The sequence below is a fragment of the Eurypyga helias genome, unplaced genomic scaffold (assembly GCF_000690775.1).
Source record: "Eurypyga helias isolate BGI_N326 unplaced genomic scaffold, ASM69077v1 scaffold25705, whole genome shotgun sequence".
NCBI lineage: Eukaryota > Metazoa > Chordata > Aves > Eurypygiformes > Eurypygidae > Eurypyga > Eurypyga helias.
This window is the reverse complement of record NW_010253938.1, coordinates 1-21,770: the sequence shown is the minus strand read 5'-3', so window position 1 is coordinate 21,770 and position 21,770 is coordinate 1. Positions and strand designations below refer to the sequence as shown.

Genomic DNA, 21,770 nt, shown 5'->3' with positions numbered 1-21,770 from the left:
CTGAACCAGGCAGGATCTCCCCCACACCAGTCTTTCAGGATCTTGGCACCCACTGAGCATCTGAGAAGTGCTCATGGGAACATAGGTGCCACGGGGTCAGTCCGTGCCAGTGCAGGGACAGACTGAGGCTGACTCCTCTTCCAAATCTTGCCAACACTGCCCGGGACATCCCGGTGGGGAGACGCACCTCTGCTCTGCTTCAGCCGCTGCATGGCCACCTTCAGGTGCTTGGTTCTGCCCAGGTCCTCCCCAAGGAGGTAGTACCAGCCGCTGACCTCCTGGATGGGAGGAAAGAAGCTGTGGATGCAGGGGCAGACACTCGCCCTGTTTAACTCTGTCTGGTAGGCCATAGCCCCAGAGGGACCCCACTGCAGGAGCTGCCCCAGGCCAGTACAGAGGGGCTGCCCAGCCGTGCTCGCACAGAGGCACAGCCTGGGGTCCTTCTCTTAGGATACAGCAACAGCTAAAACGCCATCCCCCCCCCTGCAAGAAAGGACCAAGCATCACTGAAGTTACAGTCTTCTAAGTTTTTAGAGAAAGACAAAGTACAGAAAAACAGTCAGTCTCCAGTAAAACTGTCCATATGGAGCGTGCAGCAGCTGGCAGTCTCGCAGGGAGCACAGCCCCAGCCTTATCAGCAGAGGAGGGTGCCCAAACCAGCCTCAGCCGTGATGGATGCTCCTCAGCAGAGCTCCCATACCCACGTGGCCTTTGGCCAGGGCAGCCAAGAGGACAGAGCTGACCTTGGCAATCCCTCACCTCTGCCAGGTAGCCACCACTGTCTTCTGTTGCTCCCCAGACAGAGGCAGAAGCCAGAGGGACCAACCACCCTGGCCCAGGCCCAGGAGTTGGGAGGGGATGCAAGAACCATGTTCCCAGAGGAAGGGGTCATTTAAAAATGAGTGGGTTAAATGCACGATGAGGAAACTGCAGAGAGGGAGGGATATTCCAGCAGCATCATGCAGAGCCCAGGGAACAGGGTCAGCTTGTCTCAGCCCCAGCTGAGGTGCCAGTTGGACCACATGCCTCAGCACCCATGAGAGTAGGATGGTGTATGTGGGCGGTCGTTTCACATGGACCCCCCCTCCTATCTGCATGCAGTGACACCTTGTGAAACTCACTGCCAAAATCTGACAAAGAGGGGACATCTTTGGGGAGGCCAAATATGACCAGAGCAGAGGTTCTTCCTGGGGTGAGCTGCTCTGCCTCATTAGCTTCACTGTTAGAAAAAAAGCTGCATCTCACTTGTCCAAATTCCAGAGAAGGCCACTCTCAGGCTGCCTCTTCCCCTCTTTTCAGGTCATTGCCACAAAGAGCTCTTTTTTAACCTCTTTGCTAGGGAGTAAACCTCCACACCTCAGGTGATGTACTATCACTTTCACAAACCCCTTCCAGCTTGCTGAGATACTCTGATGTGCTGGCACCAGACCTGGGCTGTCCAGAGATGAAATCTTAGAATCACAGAATGGTTTGGGTTGGAAGGGACCTTAAAGACCATCCAGTTCCAATCCCCTGCCATGGGCAGGGACACCTTCCACTAGACCAGGTTGCTCCAAGCCTCATCCCGCCTGGCCTTGGACACTTCCAGGGCGGGGCATCCACAGCTTCTCTGGGCAACCTGTGCCAGTGCCTCACCACCCTCTCCGGGAAGAACTTCTTCCTGATATCTAATCTAACCCTCCCCATTTTCAATTTAAACCTGTTCCCCCTTGTCCTGTCACTACAGGCTCTTGTAAAAAGTCCCCCCCAGCCTCTTTGTAGCCCCTTCAGGTACTGAAAGGCTGCAATAAGGTCTCCCCAGAGCCTCCTCTTTTCCACTGTCAGCCAGGATGAAACATTCCCAATTTTCCATGGATCAGCAGCAGTCTCTGGCAGCAGAAGCCTTGCAGGCTTCTTTAGGAAGGCAAACCCAGTAGATGTGAAAGCTGTATTACCAAGCAGCAGCCAGGCTGGGGCAGCAGCATTGTGACCAGATCTGCAGTAGTGGGGACATGGATTCTGGCACAGAGCCAGCCTGGCAGCACCGCTGCCACAGCAGCCCGAGACCTCTGCGTCTGTCCTCTCCACACCACCTCCTCAGCTGGTGAAGCTCCTCGGAGGATCGTGTCCCCACCATCACACCCACGCATGGGTTGTGACACACCGGCAGGCTGAGCGAGGCTGGCCCCCTCTCCTGTCCCTCGGACAGCCCTGCTGCGAGCAGGAGAGGCAGCGCTCGCTGCGGCCTCCTCTCTGCACCCCCAATTGCTGCTGCTCTGTGTCCCTGCAGACAGGAGTGACAGTCCCTGTCCTAGGATCCCTGCTCTAACAGCCTCCCCATCCCTGCTTCCAGCAGTCACACCAACAGTCTCACAGCTGTCATCCATACTGGGAATGGGACCAGGGAACTCTCTGGACACCTTCGGAGCATCTTTGTCCCACAGTGGAAGAAGCCTGCTCCGGCCTCAAGCGTGCATTACATCCACCCACCCATGAGAGTAAGACCCCAGTCCCACGCGCTGCGCTCGGGCACGGAGGTACCTTGTCCAGAGTCAGGAGGGACTTCACACCAAAGCTCATGCAGCCGATCAGTTCGCTCTGTCTGCGGGAGAGACGGAGACCATCAGCATATGCTTATTGAAGAGTCCCTGGGGACCGGCTCCCCACACGCTCCCCTTTGCGGAGACCCGGCAGACATCCCTGCCCATGCCGGGAGCCAGGCAGCGCCCCGGACGTGCCTCCCTCTCCATGCTTTGGGCAAGCATGGTGCAACCACATGGCTCAGCTGCAGCATGGGCAAGGAGGAGCTGGGCTGAAGCATCCTGGTCACCTCCAGCCTACCTGATGCTGGCAGGAGCTTGGCTGAGGGAAGCAGATGCCACTTGACCGGGCATGCAGCACAGCCTGTGAGGTGCCAGACCCCTTGCTGCCCTCCTTGCTGCACTGGCCCCAGAGGTAGGGAAGGTCACAGCCCAGAGGCAGGCTCCAGCCCCACTGGGCTTTAGCCAGCAGTGTAGGCAGGAGTGGCTGCAGGAGTTTAACAGTGCTCTGGCTGATGGCTACCAAGCAGCAGCAATGCCAACAGAGAGCAGCACAGGCAGGATGTCCCCTCCACCAGCCTGCCCGTGGCGCAGTGCTCACCAGCACGGGCTGCCTGAGAGCATGGCCCTGGCTGGGGCACCCCACCAGCAGGTTCCAGTCCCAGCCTCACTGGGCCACAGCCTTCGTGTGGGGCAGCCTTGACGCTGGGGGCAGCCCTGGAGGCCTGGGGAGCTGGAGGAGCTCGTGTCGGTGGCCAGAGCAGATGGCAGGTTCGCTGCTGCGCCAGCCCCTCTTGGAACACGGCGTCCGGCAGGCTGGCAGCCCCTTACCTGGAATTCCTCTCTCGGTTCCAGACTGTGACCAGGAGACATTTCTGCTCATCCTCCTCTTGCACTGGGCTGTAACAAGACAGAGGAAGGCCCGTGAGCACCAATCTTCCCCAGGAGCACTTGGCAAGGGCTGCCCTTGCAGCTGGAGACTCCTCACCCTCCTCAGAGCCACGTCTTCTCCTCCATCCTCTGCATATAGTACTGCAGCATCACCCCAAACGGCAACCTCCCCAAACGAGCCACCGTTGCACTAATCCACTCGTTCCTGACAGCCAACTGCAAAGGGATGTGACATCTCCTGGGCAGGCACTGGGGACACCGCTCAGGTGGTATAAGGGGAAAAATAATCTTGCAGAAAGACACACATCCCACATCAAAGGGTAAATGCAAGGAACAAGCCACAATTCATGCTCTGAAACAACCATGCTGTGCCAAATTAAATGCTGCATGGGGACAGGTCTGACACAGACTGGTTAGCTAGCAATGACAACCTCTTACGAAACACAACGAGGCATACAGCTCCTTTTCCATGCAGAGACATGCTGTAGCTATAGGAAATCCTTTTACCTTCCTCATTCATACCGATGCCCATATTACTGCAGGCACAAGATTTAGGAAATTGAGTGTGTTTGCCCAACTCCTGCCCAGCAAGAAAGTCCAACTGTGTGGGAGCGCTGCTGCCACGCCGTGTGCTGACAGCTTTGTGAGCCTCCACAGAGCTCTGCCCAAAAGTTCAAGGCTTTTCAGCTATAAAAAAAAACAGCAGAACAATGTCTGTCACTTCTCATCTCAGCAGCAGACCTGCTCATGCATGATGCGTGTTTATTACTGATCATAACGCCAAGGCAAATGCTTCGAGAGGGTGCCCCAGGACAGGAGCCACGTGGGTCCCCCACTGCTCAGTGTGACCACAGTGCTGCTGTGATCTCTGCCCTGCCATACTCACAAAAGAAAGTGCTCATGGAAGACAGGATTTTTGCTGTCCGGCACAGTCTTCGTCTTTTGCCTGCTTTTCCAGTCAGTGTCTGGCACAATCGACATCTTTACAGAGGAAAACAAGCAGCGTGTTAGCACTCCCAAAGCAAGCACTGGCATAGCTGCCAGCTCTGCCGCTGTGGCAGCAGGAGACCGGCACAGCCACTTTTATGGATGGCTGAGCCTCAAAGATCCAGCTGAGCCTGTGCTAACGGGTGGTTTAGATCACTTTATCCTATGCATGTCAAGTAATTCCGTTACAAAACTCCTCAGGGCAGGGGAGGGAGAAAAAGAGCAGAAAAATCAAGGACTGATGTCTACAAATGTTGCTGGCTGGTCTCTGACTTGCAGCCCCCTTGTAGGGGAGATGCTTCCTGCACTGAGCACACCATGGTGGGAGCAGCCTGCCAAGGTAACCTCTGGGAGAGCCCGGAACCACACTGTGCTGGCCACACACTTATCCCCACCAGCCCCTGGGCACGCAGAGGGATGCTCCTGCAATGAATGGCTGACACAGCCTTTAGCAGGACCCTGCTTTTCTGCCTCTATGCAGACACTGTGCCAAGAAAACCAGTGAGCCCTCCAGCACTGGGCAAGAGACCTGCCCTGCACACTGTGGGTACTCAGCCAAAGCAGGACAGAAGAGGAAAGGGAAGGAACAGGCAGCCCGGAGCATGCTTGGAAGAGCCAACCCCAAAACCCCAAGAAAGACAAAGGTCCCAAAGCAAAGCCCCAGGAGAACTCACCTTCACATAGGAGTCGCATGTCCGGCACTCCTTGCCCATCAGACCTTTTGCTTCCATGACTGGAAAGGAAACGAAACAGTCAAGCCTCAGATCTGCAGGGAAGGCATCATCATACGCTGCAGTGCTCTGCGTCCTCATGGGGCCAAACCTGCCTCCTACCCCAAGGATCCTGCACACACACCCCCAAGCAGCCTGGTCTCACTGGGCTCCCACAACCAGGTGAAGGGGTTTATTGTATTTTTTCTTTAACATAACCACGCTGTAAATACAAGTGTCTGTGGGTGAGGTTGGCAGCAGATGCAGTTCAGCTTCCGGATGGCAAATTGCATTTCGTTTGCCTGACTTCACATCGTTCTGGGCTCCCTGCCCCAGAGCCAACTGTATCATCAAGTTAAATATCAACGGCTGCATCCTGATGGCAGCCCCGCCAGAAGGCACTCAGCATCGCGCCGCTGCCGACAGTTGGGAACAGAGTGTTTCCCAGTGACTGGAGGCTGCGGCTGTGCAGCAGAGGCCGGACACCCTGGGATGGGCTGTCGGAGCGAGGCTAAGCTCAGTCTTAACATGCCCAGCAAGGCAGTGGTGACTTCGCCTTTGTCAGAGACAGATAGGTGCTCCTAAAAAACATCCTCAGTGTGACAGAAACCTCAGTGCACAAGGGGAAAGGGGCTCTGCCAGACCCTCAGGTACAACATGAAGCAGTTGGCAAGGTTCCCCCACGACAGGCTCCAGCCAGACCTGCTTTGGGTCAAAAGGTGTTGGGGTGGAAAATGAAAAAGTGAGACGGATCACCCGACTTCAGCCAGCCTTCTCCTGCTCACAGTGACTACCCAGAACATCCAGCACACGTCGCAGGGGGTCAGGGCCCAGACTTGAGTGACCCTTGCCTCTTTGCTGGACCGTTTCCCTCTTCCCAGCCCCACTTTTGGGGGTGGCAGCAGAACAAGACAGTGACTTGCAGTCAGCTAATGCTGGGGCTGCTCCAAATGGAGGGATTTGGGGTAAGGCCTGTGCCAGACCCTCAGAAACACACACAGCTTGGAGGGAGCCAAAAGCAACCCCCACGTTTTCCTGCTGTTGTCTTTTTTACAAAGTTTGCACAGCGGGAAAAGGGCAGCAGCTCTCATGGCTGCTGAGGGGAGAAGAGGGGCTGCACGGCTGGTCCCACAGCTCACCAGGCTCGGCCACCCCCTGCCCCCTTTTCAATACAACCAGGGAGGGAGGCTGGGCTGGAAGGTGGGATGTTGTTCAGGATAAAGTCTTTTCTATACCTCCTGCCCTGCCACGCGTCTCTGGGATGGGGGCACTTTCACCCAGCCCCAGTAACACTGGGACTCCCAGGGCCTTGCTTTCCTTTCACCCTCCAGAGCCCAAATCCAGGGCAGCAACGAGACAGCTCTGTTCACAAGGAGGGAAGTTTTACTCTGACATTTCAAACTCCTGGTTTTTCCTTGATTTTTTAACCATTTACCTATCACAGAGCCCTAATGAGACCGTGGCAGGAAGAGCTCAGTGCCAGGAGACCCAAACATCCCCTTCACTGCAGGAGCAATCTTAAGGGCCCCCCCCCCAGTGTCTCCAGACAGGTTTAGCCTAAAGAAAAGGTCTAGTTCTGTCACACTGGCCTTTCTCATACAGGCCAATAAAGCTGCAGCGCTATTTCCTTGGGACCTGCCTCATGGCTGCAAGGGACCCACATTCCCAGGTGCTGCATCACTTTCCTGCAGCCTCACCCAGCAGTGGTGGCCAGGTCTGAGTCCCCAGAGAAAGAGCACCTCTTGTCCCCAGTGGGACATGCCCTGGTGTGAGGGACAACCCCAGCCTGGGCCAGGTGAAGTACTTCCGTTGTACTTCTGGTGTTACAAAAATGTGACGCCTGAAGGTAGCTGAACCATTTGGAAATCGTGGCAAACCTGGCAAAGGGTTTTAGCCAATGTAAAAGATGTTTCAGAGGAGATAAAGCATTTCAGATTTTCTTTTGCAAATTTTGTCTTTTCTTGTCTACACAAGGAGCTAAATAAAAAAAATGTATACAAGTGGATGCAAAACACGCTGTGGTTGCCTAGAAATGAAGGTCTCAAGAAATTTCTGTTTGGCCTCTAAATCAAAGAGCCCTCAGTCGTACCACTCTATCACAGAGTTATTCCCAACAGCTTCTGTGAAGTTCCAAAGAGCTTGACAAAAGGGCACGGAAGTGCTGCTCCCCCACCAGCCCCCCACGGCTCTGGGGCCACCTCGCCAGGCGCCCCAGGGAGATACTCACCGTGCAGCACCAAGAGCCGGCCCTGCACCTCAATGGACAGCTTCAGCTGGCCTAGGGGAGAGAGAGGAGAGAAAGTGAAGGAGGCAGGGCACCCACACTGCCCCCAGCACTCAGCAGTGCCAGGACCCCACAGCCCTGAGCCTGGGCCAAACCCACCCTGCTTCCCCACCCCTGGGATGGGGCATGGCTCAACGAGCCAAGGGGAAAGAGGGGAGAGGAAACATCATCTGCTACCAAAAAAGTCTTACAGCGCCAGGTGCAAAACCATTCCAGGAAAACCTGAATGCTGATTTATTAGCACACAGTAAACTCCAGCAGGAGAAGGCACGAGCCCATGGCAGAAGTGGGAGCACCAAGATGAAACACCATGGGATGAATTAGCCCTCAGTTAACAGAGGGATGCAGTGTGCTCAAATCCTCCCCCCAGCCCAGATTCAACTTCCCCTTCGCCTCTCCCCTGAGCTTCTGTATGGGCAAGGGGCTGTCACCCCTGCAGAAGGTGACAGTGGGCCAAGCTGCAGATGACCTGGACGAAGGCCAGGGACAACCAGTGCCTTTGGTGGCAGGAACCTGCCAGCACAGAGTCAGCCAAGGCTGGCCCTGGGGGAGAGCCTGGGCCATGGCACCAACCCGCCTTTGTCCATTCACTGCCATGGGACCTCGCTCCACCCACCTCCCCCCTGCTTGCCCTGCTGCATGCCTCATCCATCCAGAGTGGGTTTGGGGAAATGGGAAGGCCTTAGAAACCCCTTCACCGAATGTCACATCCAGCAACAGTTTGTTATCACCGGCAACATCGAGTAGAGATATGCAGCAACACAGGTTAATGCAGCACGGCTCACAGCACAAACCCAGCCCCCGGGAATTGAAGCACAAGAGCACCCACACTGCAGCCTCCTGTGTTTCCTAGGGATCCCAGACAGTACAGACTGGTGAGCAGACAGGTCATCTCCTAAACTCAGGAGTCAATACTTGCTTTAATTTAGGATTAAACAGGAATGGTTTCAGTCATGTGTTTTGACACCGGGTGACAGTCAGGTGGCCAAGAAAGCCAGAGCAGCCAGCCCCCAAGGAAGAGCAGTGATCCACCACCCTGCAATCCCGCTGCTGCAGGGCTGGGGAGGGCTCGGACCGGGTGGGACCCCTGGCTCCCGGTGATGCTGCACCTCCGGGGAAGTGCCTGCCTCCCTGCACAACAGCACCGGGAGCTTCTGAGGGGGTGGCAGTATGGGGGAGCCCCAAGGAGCTACGCGAAAGAAATGCGGCTGTGGAGAAGGTCTGGGTGGAGATCCCCGGGCTCATGATGCACCAGCTTACCCACAGCCGGCCACCAACCTAGAAGCAGGACCTGCCTGCCCAGGTGCCCAGCTCCCCACTGCCAGCCTTGCAGGGTCCCTGCATCGTTACCGTGAGCAGGGCGAGGAGCACAAAGGACCAAAGCCATTAACAGGCAAACAGAGCAGATCTTAAGAGCACGGAGGCATCCATCTGTGCCCCTCAACAAGGGGGAGAATAAAATAGAAGAGAAAGAGTCCAAAGTGCCTGGAGCACCTGAGAGCAAGAGATTGATCTGATTTGTTAAAGGAGGACTTAACGCACTCCACAGGCAGCCCTTGCTGAGGAGCCTTCACCCACATGCACTGACACAGCAGTAAGAGCTCACTGAGCGACCCCTGCAGCACCCATGGACAAGACCTCAACATCAGAAGGACATTGACCAGTTGGAGCGAGTCCAGAGGAGGCCACGGAGATGCTCAGAGGGCTGGAGCACCTCTGCTATCTTGAAAGGCTGCAAGAATTGGGCTTGTTCAGCCTGGAGAAGAGGAGGCTCTGGGGAGACCTCATTGCAGCTTTCCAGTGCCTGAAGGGGCTACAAGGAAGCTGGGGGGGACTTTTTACAAGCGTCTGTAGTGACAGGACAAGGGGTAACGGGGTTAAATTAAAAGTGGGGAGGGTTAGATTAGATATCAGGAAGAAGTTCTTCATGGAGAGGGTGAGGAGGCCCTGGGACAGGTTGCCCAGAGAAGCTGTGGATGCCCCATCCCTGGGAGTGTCCAAGGCCAGGCGGGATGAGGCTTGGAGCAACCTGGTCTAGTGGAAGGTGTCCCTGCCCATGGCAGGGGGGTTGGAACTGGATGATCTTTAAGGTCCCTTCCAACCCTAACCAGTCTGTGATTCTATGAAGACAACAACCCAGTGGGCAAGATTCCTACCCGTCAGTGCCTTTTAAGCTACCTAAGGTGGGAGAGGAAGGGTGAACCTGATCAGAGTGAGGAGGTGGGAGGCATGGAGCCAGGGGAGTGTCAGACCAGGGTTCCACAGGCAGCCGACCAGAGTAACCCAGCTCAGCCTGAGCGTCCTCCCGGGCAGTGTTGGCTACATGAGCAGACCTAACCTCTGTGCTCATGAGCTTGTCTGCTTGGGACAGGGTCAGCTGAAACCCAAGTACAAAAGCTGGGGGAGTTCAGATAGGCATTTGAATCCAGAAACCCCTCTGCATAGGTGGACAGACAAGATGGGAGCATTATTCCTCAAGAAAGAACAACCAAAGGAGCATCCCAAACACATCTTTGGCTGGTGCTGATCAAAGTCACCACCTGCAAACACAGCATCCACAGTATCCGAATACACTTCTCACAGCCCACACAGGTCCATGGCTGTAGAAGCCACACTGCTCAGAATCCAGAAACCCCTCTGCATAGGTGGACAGACAAGATGGGAGCATTATTCCTCAAGAAAGAACAACCAAAGGAGCATCCCAAACACATCTTTGGCTGGTGCTGATCAAAGTCACCACCTGCAAACACAGCATCCACAGTATCCGAATACACTTCTCACAGCCCACACAGGTCCATGGCTGTAGAAGACACACTGCTCATCAGCCACAACTGCCCACGACAGCCCACACAGCATCCACAGCTGCAGAATACACTGCTCACGGCCCGCTCTGAACTGGAGCCAAGAACCAAATCCAGCTTCCAGCACTGCCTGGACCTGCCTGCCAGCAACAGATTCCCAGCATTGAAAACCCAGCTGGTCACAGACTCCACGCAGGAGGTCAGCGCCTGGGAGAGCCACACGTGTAAACCCCTGCCAAGCAAGGGCACGGGTCCCAGGGCAGCAGCTCCACTCCGCCAGCTGACTTACAGTTACACTCTCACTTTCCCATGCACTAGCGACTACACATCACCCTAAAAATCTATCCACAGTCCTGAGACTGGCACGAAGACCCAGCCAACAACAGCATGTGCCAGGGTCTGGGGGAAATGCTGCTGGGGTGCAGAGCAAGCTGCCAGCCCCAGCTCAGGCACAAAGGGCTCTGCCCCTCAGAACGCCTGCCCAAGGGGGTTCCCAGGGAGCTGCCAGCCTGGAGACCATGTGCAGATTTTAGGGGCGATACAGGGTCTGTAATCTGTGCAATTGTTCTGGACCCATCCCAAAACTAAACATTTCCAAATGCTCTTAGAGAATGAAAAGATTGAAAGCTTCGTTAGCACAATGTTTCAATTAGTCCAAAGCAAAATATCCCATTTTCACTTGCTTCCCAGCTTACAAAACACAACAAACAAAAACCTGTAAACATCATTTTCAGACATCTAAACATCTTTCCAATTAAAAACCAACATTTCATTGGGCAAGAGACGCACCCAAGGGCTGGGGTTTGCAGAGGTGGAGCTACCTTATGGCACTGTTTAACCTGAAACAATCCAGCCAACTCGTATCTCATTTTTCACTCAAAATAAACATTGACAGAAAATTTTCAATTCTCTCTCCAGCTCACGTGTGCTCATGCGTGCATCTGCGTGTCAGAGCACACGTGTGTGCACATGTGGATATGAATGTCTTCATGCGCAAGGGAGAGCAAGGGGAGAAAGTAAAGACGAGAGCCAAGTGGGGTAAATCAGGTGGGGTAAACGCTCTACTGAAGCTAATGCTGATTTACAACAGTGAGAATATTGTTCCCCAGTTTCTTCATGCCACCCCAGCCTTTTGGACCAAGACTTCAACCCTTCTGCTATCTCCAGATCTCCGATGCTGTGGGAACCCTCTCACTGTTCCGCACGTAACAACCGTTACAACACCAAAGCCAAATGCCTCCGTCTAACCAAGCGTGATGAGGAGTCAGCCCAGGAATGAATGGGCCCAGGGAGGAGAAAGGAAGCTTTTGTGCTGGGTAATTTGGGGGGAGGCAGTTCTACGCCCAGCCCTGGGCCGGGGAGGGCTGGGGCCGCGCAGCTCCCAGGGCAGCACACGGGGCCAAGGCTGCTGCACGGCGGGGTCGCGTCAGCCAGGACCGTGGCCTCGTGCACCACTATGCAGGGACTCGTACACCACTTCTGGTGCAGGGACGGTGGTCGCTGTGTCACAGGCTACACCAGCCCCAGAGACAGCAGAGCAGGGAGGAAACGGGCAGTTTGGCTTTTTCAGAAGTACCACAAATTGGCCCCCAGTAGAAAGGATTTGGGTGTATTGGTGGGAAAGGTCCTCTCCTTCCCCTGAGGAAGGGACGGCATTTCTCTCCATGCATTTGCTCCCAAGTGTCTCCAAAGCAAATCAAGGGACAAATTGCACACCCCAGTATGCCCCAGCCAGGATCTGACCCCAAAGGGGTCCCAGCCTGCTCATGCCAGGGAAGCACTCACTGGCTTTGTAGCAATTCCAGTGCCTGTATGGGGCCAGGATCAGAGAGAAGCTGCTGTCAGAAAGATACGATTCAGCCTGAGCTGGTGGAGGGGATTTGCTGTACCAACGTCTGCACTTGGACAGACTGGCTCAGGGACAACAGCTGCCTTTTCCCAGATGCACAGAGCAATAACCTTCCTCCAGACCTGGGTGGGCAGAAACACAATTCCCATCGAGGCAAGTTCTTGGGCTGTATTTCCACCTCGCTCCAAGAGCAGAGGGTCAGAGAAACGTCATCCCCTGGGTTTACATCTTTGGATACACCCCAGCACGAACACTTTCAGCAGAGAAACCCTGACACAGCTTGTCCAGGTCACCTGTGTTCAATAAAGGTTAATATAAATGGAAATAGGTGCAGAGAAAGGCCAGAAGGAGACAAAAAAGCAGACAGGTCATCTCACAACAGGACCCATGTACAGTTCCTGGGTGCTCACATCATCACAGAGGGCTCAGTCAGGCTCACAGGGCTGCAGCAGAGAGGGTGCCCAGGCCCTGTCCATCTGGACCCCACAGGGCCAGGAGAGACGGTTCCAGCTGATAAACAAAGCTGGCACAGAGAGAACAGGGCAAAACCGGGTATGAACAAGCACAAGATGGTAATCAAATAGGTTCCCACCCATGAGAGAGGTTTGACAGGCTGAGGGAGGGGAACACGTGAATGTTTTCTTTTGGGAGCAGACCTAGAAGGCAGGAAAATCTGTTCCTTACTGATGATTTCTGACAAATGGAAAATTGGGGTTTCTGCTGCTTAAATGCGTTTTTGTTTTACTGTAGGAAAAATGCAGGTTTTGCCCTAGCTGGGACAGCCAAGAACCATCAGTGAACACACCGGGGGAAATCTTACCAGACGAAGGCAGGGTCAGATAACTACCTGGGTGGGAAGTCCCCATGGGCACAAGGCAGAGCACCCCAAGATCACCATCTACAGGCTGGCACCAACCCTTTTGAGGACCCTCTCCTCAGTCCCCCACACGGAGAGGGTAGTGCTGGCCCCGTCCTGCCACGGGTCTCCTGCTCAGAGCAGGCATCGCCACATCTCACCAGTGACGACCAGCTGCAAAGGGACCTGCACCTGCAGAGATGCTGCTTGGCCCAGACTTGATCACAGAGCCACAAGCGCCACAAAAGTCACATCGTTTGGCACACTAAGTCCTACAAAGACAAGACGATTTCGGTTTCCAGGCTGTCCTCAGCAGTTTGATGCTTGCAAGCCAAAAGGGGGAAGGAACAGCATCCCTGGCTGCCCAGGGAAGGGATGCCCTGCTCCACACACATAATTCCTCTGCTCCCCTGCAGCCTCTTCACTGCTGCTTAAAAAGCATGCAGAGGGAAGCTGGGTGCTAAGACAGCTGCTCACAAGCCATCACGCACCACAAGCACCAGCCACGATATTTGTTGCCCAATTCACCTGCCCGCAGGGCAAGTGGCTATACAGGGCTCGTAGCCCCGCATCGCTGGGCTGACTCCAGCCCGCAGAGCCAAGCCACCACTGCCCGTGGGCTTCTTCAAGCCCAGGCAGCAAAACTGAGGCAGCCACAAAAAGACCCACAAGGAGCAACGACGGAAACTGGGGCTCTGCCCTAATGGGGTCCCTACACAGCAACCCCAGCTCGTGTCCATCCTGGGGGCAACATGACCTGGGTATTCGGCATCGGGCTGACTGCAGCAGCACGCCTCAGTGGCTGCAGCTTAATTTCAGGGTGCTCCCCCGTTCACCAGCTCAATGGAACCATGTATTATTCTGGCTCAGCGAGCCAGAAGCAAGCGTTAATGCCTTCAGGGAGCAGCTCCCCAGCCCATTCCTACTGCACAGGGCTCCCTGAGCCGTGCTGCCACAGCCACATCCCACGGGCACTGCGTGCACCCCCTGCTCCCCAGAGCCACCGGCTCCACGCTTACCGAACGTGGTGAGGTAGAAAGAAGCTCCCAGGGGGTCAGCATGGCGGGTGCAGAGCGAGACTCTGTGGACATTGCTGGGCTCCATGGCAGGACACCTCTAATTAGCCAGTAATCGGAGCCCTCCCTGCCTAGCCTGGGAAAGCCAAGCAGGCGTTTAAGCAGGCAGTGACACGCAGCCGGGTTTCCATGGGACACGCGTCCAACGGCCGCACGTTTGAACGGCATGGCTCCCATTGGCCCCGCGGATTTGAACAGGAACCGCACCTGTCTGAGCAAACAGGACCGAGCCCCACGCCGCAGCCACATGCAAGGACATGGGCAGCACTCTGCCCCCAGCTGTGGAGCCCAGACCCACACCAGCACCATCCCACGGCCACCCTGCTGATGCACCAGGAAAGAGCTCCTGGGGAAAGGGGAAAGCCTTGCAACGTTTCTTCTCCTCCGCAGCGTGCCGGGCTGTAATTCCTGTGACTGCTAGTGCCATCAGGCTTGCTAGCACCCCCTCATCTGCTCGGGAAACAGTCCCGCCGGCACAACACGGGACAGCAGCACTCAGCTCTTTGGGGAAATTACTGCAGGCAAGGTAAGCGTGCAGGAGAATTGGTCTGTGGGGGCGAGCCCAGAAAGGGAGGGATGGCAAGGCATGGGTTACTTGGCTCTCCTGTGAGAAGGAGAGAGGCACGCAGCCCCCCAGGTTCATGGGGTCACTCTGCAAGACCCCAGAGCAGCCCTTCCCATCCCCTGGGAGCTGGCGTTACACCCACCAGCTCTGGACGCTGTGGCACAGCTTAGCGGCAGGCACCCAGAGCGGAGCACTCTCCAGAGTGTTGAGGAACGATGGAGATGGCTTCTGAGAGAAAACCCCCGCCCCAAAGGCTGGGTTACCCCACAGCTCTCTGCTTCTCACCCACAGATCCGTGCAGCTCTGCTCCCCACGGTGCAGGACCGCAGGAGGACTGATCTCCAGCGGAGTGGACCTGCTCCCACACCCCCCACGCTGCAGGAAATGCCACACTCAATGAGTTCGGTTCCCCGTGGCACTGCTGTGAGGCTATGGGGTCCACGACAGCGGGGAGGGGCTTGTGGTGAGCCTGGATCAGACCCATAGGGGTTATATGGGTGAGAGTGACCAGTTCACAGGTCACAGTTCACAGGTTCTGCTGCCCCAGCAGAGGTGGGCAACGGGAGAGCTCAGCCCTGACAGGTGAAGGTCAGAAGAGACAAGGCTGCAGCCCAGCACAGGCGCTGAGCAGACGTGCTGCCAGTGGCTTCTGTCAGCGCTGCGCAGGCACCTCCACTTCCCAGCCCAGGTCCCGCTAAATATGGGACCTCTCTGGGATGAAAAAGGACAAGAACTCCTGTAGAATCCAGGGGGCTGGACACATACCGCCACCACACCTTCCCACGGATGACCCTCCACACACTCCTGGCCTGGGCTCAGCCCCTGGATGGCCCACAGCCCCTCACTCCTCCTCACTTACCTTTCCCCTTCACTCGCGCATGGCTGATCTTCCTCCTGCTCCCCGGTGGTCCCCTCCGCTTCCGTAGGGAGGATCCTACAGCCTTGCACTGCCCCTTCATCAGGGCAGGCAGACACTCCAGCTCCAGCAACTGGGGATTCTGCCCCATCCCTGCCAGAGAAAAGAGAAGATGACCACTCTTCACTCTGCTGGAAATCAGTCCCTGTGAGGTCCTGCACCGTGGGGAGCAGAGCTGCACGGATTCGTGGGTGGGAAGCAGATAGCTCTGGGATAGCCCAGGACAAGGCAAGACAGGGATAACACCCAGAATACCACACTGCCAGATCTCCTGCACTGAGCCCCTCCCTGTTGGTGAGAACAAGGTCCAGCATGGCACCCCTCCTCGTCGGCTCCTCTATCCCTCGGAGAAGGAAGTTGTCCTCAGTGCATTCCAGGAATCGCCTGGCTTGCTTGTGCCCTGCCGTGCTGTCCCTCCAACAGATATCAGGGTGGTTGAAGTCCCCCATGAGGACCAGGGTTTGTGAACATGAGGCTGTTGTTATCTGTCTGTAGAGGGCCTCATCCACTCGCTCATCCTGGCCAGGTGGCCTGTAGCAAACTCCCACTATCATATCCCCGCGCCCTGCCCTCCCTTTAATCCTGACCCATAAGCTCTCGGTCAGCTCCTCATCCATCCCCATTGGAGTTCCACATGCTCCAGTTGGTCTCTGACACAGAGAGCGACACCCCCTCCACATCTCCCCTGCCTGTCCTTCCTGAAGAGCCTGTATAAGGGACAAGGAGCGAGCAAGGGAGGGAAGGAAGAAGGGTGCTCTCTGGACAGCCCGATCCATCACTGCCAACAGACTCCTGTTGTACCGCTGCCATAGATCACAGCCCCTTTGGGCATTGGGGGAGAGGCAAATAATGGCCCAGCAGTCTCCAAAGCCTCCAGCCAGAGCGCACAGCTCTGTCTGGGCTGCCTGTCCCCCGCAGCGCTCTGCTCTAACCTTGGCAACCCACAGGGGCCTTGAGAAGGCGCCTGGCCAAGGAATCAGCTATTGCCACTCACTGCTTTACTTGCCTCCTAAGACATTCAGAGCCTGTGAAGGCCAGGCAGGAGTTTCTGCTGGCGGCTCCCAGGCAAAGCTCCTGTCCCGTGGTGGAAAGGGGCCAGGTGCCTCCTTATCCCTTTTCTCCACACAGCGCCGCAGCGAGGCACAAGCCGGGATGAGAGCTGTAGGATGCTGCTTAGCGATCACTGGAGCAAAAAGGGCCCAGAGCTGAGTCCACTAGGGCTGAGCGAGCCGCCCTCCTGCCCAGGGAAGCACCTGGATCCATCCCCACAGGCACTGCATTGCTGGAGCCTCCTGCACCCTGGGGACTGCACAGCCCAGGGGAAGAGGCACCAGGCACAACCACACGTGAGAGCTGCAGGCATGGCTCAAGCATGCAGCAGCAACGCCCGGGAGCCCAGCAGGCTCCAGCTCTGCCCCCATCACCTCCACCTCTCTCCACACACAGGACCCAGAGCTTGGGGTGGGGTAGAGGCCACTCCTGACAACGATGTGATTCATTCTGATTGCTGCTTGTTTGTTTAGCACCGTAGTGGCCTTTGCTGCCCTGAGTAAAATGCAGGGGATGCACAAGCAGTGCAGGACATTTCCACAAGTAGAAACTCCTGTGGACAGGCAGAGCCAGAGCACCAGTAGCTCCCACAACCTCTGGTTCCTCAGCAGCTTTAGCATATCTGTCTTCTCTCACAATACTGCTGGATTTGAGTACAGGGAAAGATGGATCCCAGATGGCATTTCCCAGTGAGGCTGACAGTGTCAGAGGTGTAGGAGGGGAGCAGCAAATGCAGCCTGGTGACACTGGTCCACATCCTGCAAGCCTGCGTCACCAACTAAACTCTTCTGGCTGCCTGGTAGCTCCATAGCTCCCAGTGCTACCCTGCAGCCCCGAGCTCCTGAGTCCCTCAGGACCCAGTAACCCATGGGCAGCTGGGGAGGCTGGTGCTGCTGGCCCCTGTCTCTCCTTCAGGCACTTGAAGCGGCAAGCTCCCAGTGAGTCTGGTGGATACAAGAGGGAAAAGGCTGCTCCAGCTCTTGGGGCTGTGTGATAAAAGCATCTCTGCCAATAACAAGTACGCGGCTTCCCACATCTGGCAGAGCTGCTTTGTGGGAGGTAGGGATTAATGCAGTTGACAAAACCCAGAAATACAATGGGGGGAACACAGAGTCCCAGAGAGGAAATGGGTCCTTTGCCAGCAGCCAGAAGTACATCCCTGCACCACACACTGGCTCTCCAAAGAGACAACCACAGTCTATGCCACGACATCCTGCAGCTCCCTGTCCCAGCTGCCCAAGGAGATATTTGCACTCTGGCATTTAGAAACACGTCCCCATGGGCTGCTCTGTGGTCTCCCCATAAACATGGGTACAGCCAGCAAAGTAGGTCTGGCTTTTCCCAGCAGCAAAGCCTTCGGCTCCAGCAGAGCTCACCAACATCAGAGCTCACCCAAATGGAATGAGCTGAAACTGAAGTGTCACATCCTTTGACGCATCCCAGCCCATCTGCTGCCATGCAAGACAGTCCCAGAGGGGATGAACCCCTTCATCCCATCCTCACCTTCATGCCCTGTCCTTCCTCCCCTGCCTTCACACGCAGCACTGGCAACAAACCCAGGAGAGGTACAGAGTCACATGTATTTATATTACAGAATATTACAAGAGCTCTCCCTCCCTCCTCACAGAGAGAGTCTGGGGGCCCCTCCCCATCCCAGCCCTGGGGTCTGCAGAGAAACCTCACAAAGGCTGAAAACCCCTCTCTTACAGCTGTGACTAACAGCAAGATTACAGATGGAGGTCCCTAGACCAGAGGCCTTGATTGCCTGGGATTACACTCAGTGCTGCTGTCACCTCCTGGACAGGAGGGTGGAAGGACCCTGCCACTGTCCCCAACACCCTCACCATATCCCCCAGAAGCTGATGCCTGTGCACCACAGACACAGGTAAACGGCGTGCCCACTGTCCTGGACAATCAGGAACCAGCACACAGGTGGGATGGGCACTGCTCAGGGGTACAAGGTAATTTCTAAGGCACTTCAAAATGTTCCTCCCTTCAGGCTTATCAAAAACTCTTCCCCTCGTTTATTCAGCTGAATCCATCTGCTGACATTCCCAGTGACCTCCACCTGCCACCCATCAAAATTAAACCTTTATCACAGCAAATTTATTTGTCCATGAAAAAAAACCCACAGCCTGGGATTGAATGTTTCAGAGAAGAGCAACCCCAGCTATCCAAGAGCAGCACAGCACATCTCAGCCCACAGGACACGCAGCACCAAGGAGGGCGACTGCGTACTCGGGTACGCTGAACCTCTGTCAATGCACACCGAGCGTGCACCAGCACAGCCTTGCCACGGCCCTCCCTGCTTCCCCACACCCCCCACCCAGAGCACGGCTGGTGGTGCTCCTCCCCAGCACTGCCAAGCCTGCAGCAAGCACACGCAGCGAGGTGTCCTGCATGCCACCCTGTCTCCTAGGAGCTCGCCAAGCTCACACAAAGCCTCCCCTCTCCACCTCTGTCCTGCAAAATGCTTTTAAGCAGCAAAAGGAAAGACAAACAGGACACTAAGAAAATGCACTGTCTCTCTAAAGCAGGCGGTCTCACAGGTTCGGGTAAAATAATCCAATTAGACAGGGGTTTTCAAAATAAATTAAAAAAAATAGAAAAGGTAAAGAAGAGTCTCTGTGGGACTCTGGGCCTCCAAGGCCATGGGAGTCCCTCACACCCTCCTCCCACAGAGCTTGAGGGTCTCTGTCTGCAAAAACTGCTCCAAAACACATCTCAAACCCAGCAGAATCAAGTCTGCTCCATCCCACAACACAAGGCTCTACCAGAGAGCCCTGAGGTCAAACAGGATCCCACAAGGAGCCAGGCATCTCCAACACCCCACAGAGGTCATGTGGGAGATACAGTCCCTCATCTGCTCCAAGCGCCAGCGTCTGGTTCCGTGGCGATAACCAGGCACCTGCACAGCCATAATCCACCCTTCACCCAGGAGACAGCAGCACTGCAAACGATGCAGAGACATTATCTGAGTACTCACGCGTGAGCCCTGGCTCTCCCCGCTGCTCCATGACTCCCAGGCGGGACGGTCGCTCTCTCCAGCAACGTCCGAGCACCAGCGCCCTCTGCTCAAGTTGTGACTTAGCTGCCACGAGCCTTTGACCTTGGCACCACTGTAAAGGAGGGGGGAAAAAAACAGTATATCAATGTCCCAAGGGAGCAGAGCTCCAGTACTAGGAAGTTACAAATTAAATTGCAAGCCGGGAAGAGACGGTGGTGCGTGCAATGGCCCCGTTCTCTACTGGCTCCCAACAGCAAGGTACCAACTCTTTCCAACTTCCCTCTTAACGTTCAAACCCCCGGGGACTGACCTTAACCTGCATTTCTATTAGTCTCCAGCAAACTGCACATTCAGCTGGCTGGCTCGGGAGTTAATGGCTTTCTTTTAAAATTTAACACAGTCCTCTGTCACGAATTTCAGTTTGCCAGCACTAGAATCTGCCTTTGGCTGGATATTCAAATCCAAACACGTGCTTAGACAGTTATGCCAGGCAAAAGGGTAACACACACACAGAGAAAACCCGTAAGGTTGAAGCTGGCTCTGAAACTAAATCAGACGGCTTCCCAGTTGGTACGAGGATTGGAGCAAAGAGGGTTTGTGCTATTTCTTGGCAATCCTGCGGGCAGATTTCTGGGATTGGCAAAGTCTGCCAGACAGAGCAGACACAAACCTCAGCACTTTCCCAGCAGTAGAACTGCTGCAGCCCCTCTTCCCCAGGGTCTACAGCAAGCACTGAGGTCAGGGCAGAGCTGGGGTGCTCCTGTCCCCAACACCACCGCTGCAGCAAACACAGCCGCGTCGTTCCCTGAAACATGCAGTGGGGAACCCAACAGGTAGGCTGAGCACTAAATTCTTTTCCACTCTAGGACCCAAGTCCGGTTTCCCTTGCTGAAAGGGAACCTTTAGAAATGCCCCACCTGCTCTGCCCACACCCCAGAGCCTGCATATCCTGTTGGTGCCCAAATCTGAGCCACAAGCTGCACCCCCACACTGGTCCTTGTGCTGCCTTTGCCAAACTGCAGCCCCCAGCCAGGCAGGCTTTCCAGGCAGATGCACCTGGGACTCCATCCTCCTGCAAAACTGCACCTCCCAGCAGGCAGCCAACGCGGAACTGGGGATTAAACTGACCCAGTGTCAGCAAGTGAGCTGCTCCGGCCCGCTGCAGAAAGCCATCCACCCCTCCCGCAGCATCCCCCACAGCCAGCACGGATCCCAGCACAGGGCTCGGCTCAGCACTGTTGCCTTGCCGAGACACCAGTCTCTGCCATGCCCAGGGTTTTTCCACTTTTACAGGACCTGGCACGTTTGGGATTTGTCACCCATAGCTTTGGCTAACAAACTTCTCTGGCTGAGCCCTTTTCCAAACCCCCCTCTCTCCATGCCACTTCCCCAGAAAACGGACAGCTTGAACGTGCAAAGGGACCGACCCACACCGATTCTTGGCCTCTGCACTGCTGAGACGTTGCTGTAAGAACTAAGGATGCCAGTGCCTTAAAGCACAGACAGTACTTGCAGGGCAGGCAAAGGATCTGTAGGAAATTCCATGTGAGCAGGAGCTGTCGCAAACCCCCTGGGCTACCCCCAAGGAATGCAGAGCACAGAACAGCCTGCGCACACAACTCCCTGTTGCTGTGCCTGTCTTTCAGCAGGGCCAAGCTTGCCCAGCTCTGACGACAGTTCATCTTGTCCCTCGCCCCTTCTATTGCCAAGGCTGAACTGTGGCTGAGATTGTTCAGACTGAGGCAGCCACGTCGAGGCTGTGGTTTGTCTGGTTACTCCGTACATCAGCTTCTCTCTGGGAGACAGTACACAGCAGAGAAACGGGGGGAGAGCGAGACACTCCTCTTATTTTCAGACCTCAAAGACTTTCACCTGTTTGAACACTCGGAAACTGCAGAAACTGCCTGGCACCTTCCCCCCGCCGCCTGCAGCTGGTAAGGGAGACGTCCTGGCTGAATTTGGAAGGGATCCTTTTGATGCACAGCAGTGCTTCCAGTGCCAAATACAGAGGGGCTGCAGAGGCTCCCATCGCCACCCTTCACAGGGGGGAACAGCACCCATAGAGGACTGGCAGTCGGAGCAACCCGCGGGCTGTACTCAGGAACACGGCACAGCCATTCCCCCTCGGAGGAGATACTGACCCCACAGCACCAACACGCCACCATAAACACTTTTTCTTTTTCCCTTTTGCCATTTCCAGCCCAACAGAATCACAGTGGGCTGGGCACACATCTAATTTAGGAACACAATCACACAAAC

At 55.7% G+C, this 21,770-nt stretch overlaps 1 protein-coding gene across 1 annotated transcript in view; it reads right to left on the bottom strand.

Moving 5' to 3' along the window:
* LOC104510550 (regulator of G-protein signaling 3-like) overlaps window positions 1-14,001 on the bottom strand; it is a gene marked incomplete at its 3' end in the record, with an annotated part of 20,566 nt that extends 6,565 nt beyond the window's left edge. The window contains exons 1-7 of the mRNA XM_010152834.1: window positions 13,917-14,001; window positions 7,335-7,385; window positions 5,072-5,130; window positions 4,297-4,391; window positions 3,351-3,419; window positions 2,521-2,581; window positions 188-278 (exon numbers count right to left, since the gene is read on the bottom strand). Coding sequence (XP_010151136.1) covers window positions 188-278; window positions 2,521-2,581; window positions 3,351-3,419; window positions 4,297-4,391; window positions 5,072-5,130; window positions 7,335-7,385; window positions 13,917-14,001 — 511 coding nt within the window. The remainder of the gene's footprint in view (window positions 1-187; window positions 279-2,520; window positions 2,582-3,350; window positions 3,420-4,296; window positions 4,392-5,071; window positions 5,131-7,334; window positions 7,386-13,916) is intronic.
* Window positions 14,002-21,770: the final 7,769 nt, after the last annotated feature.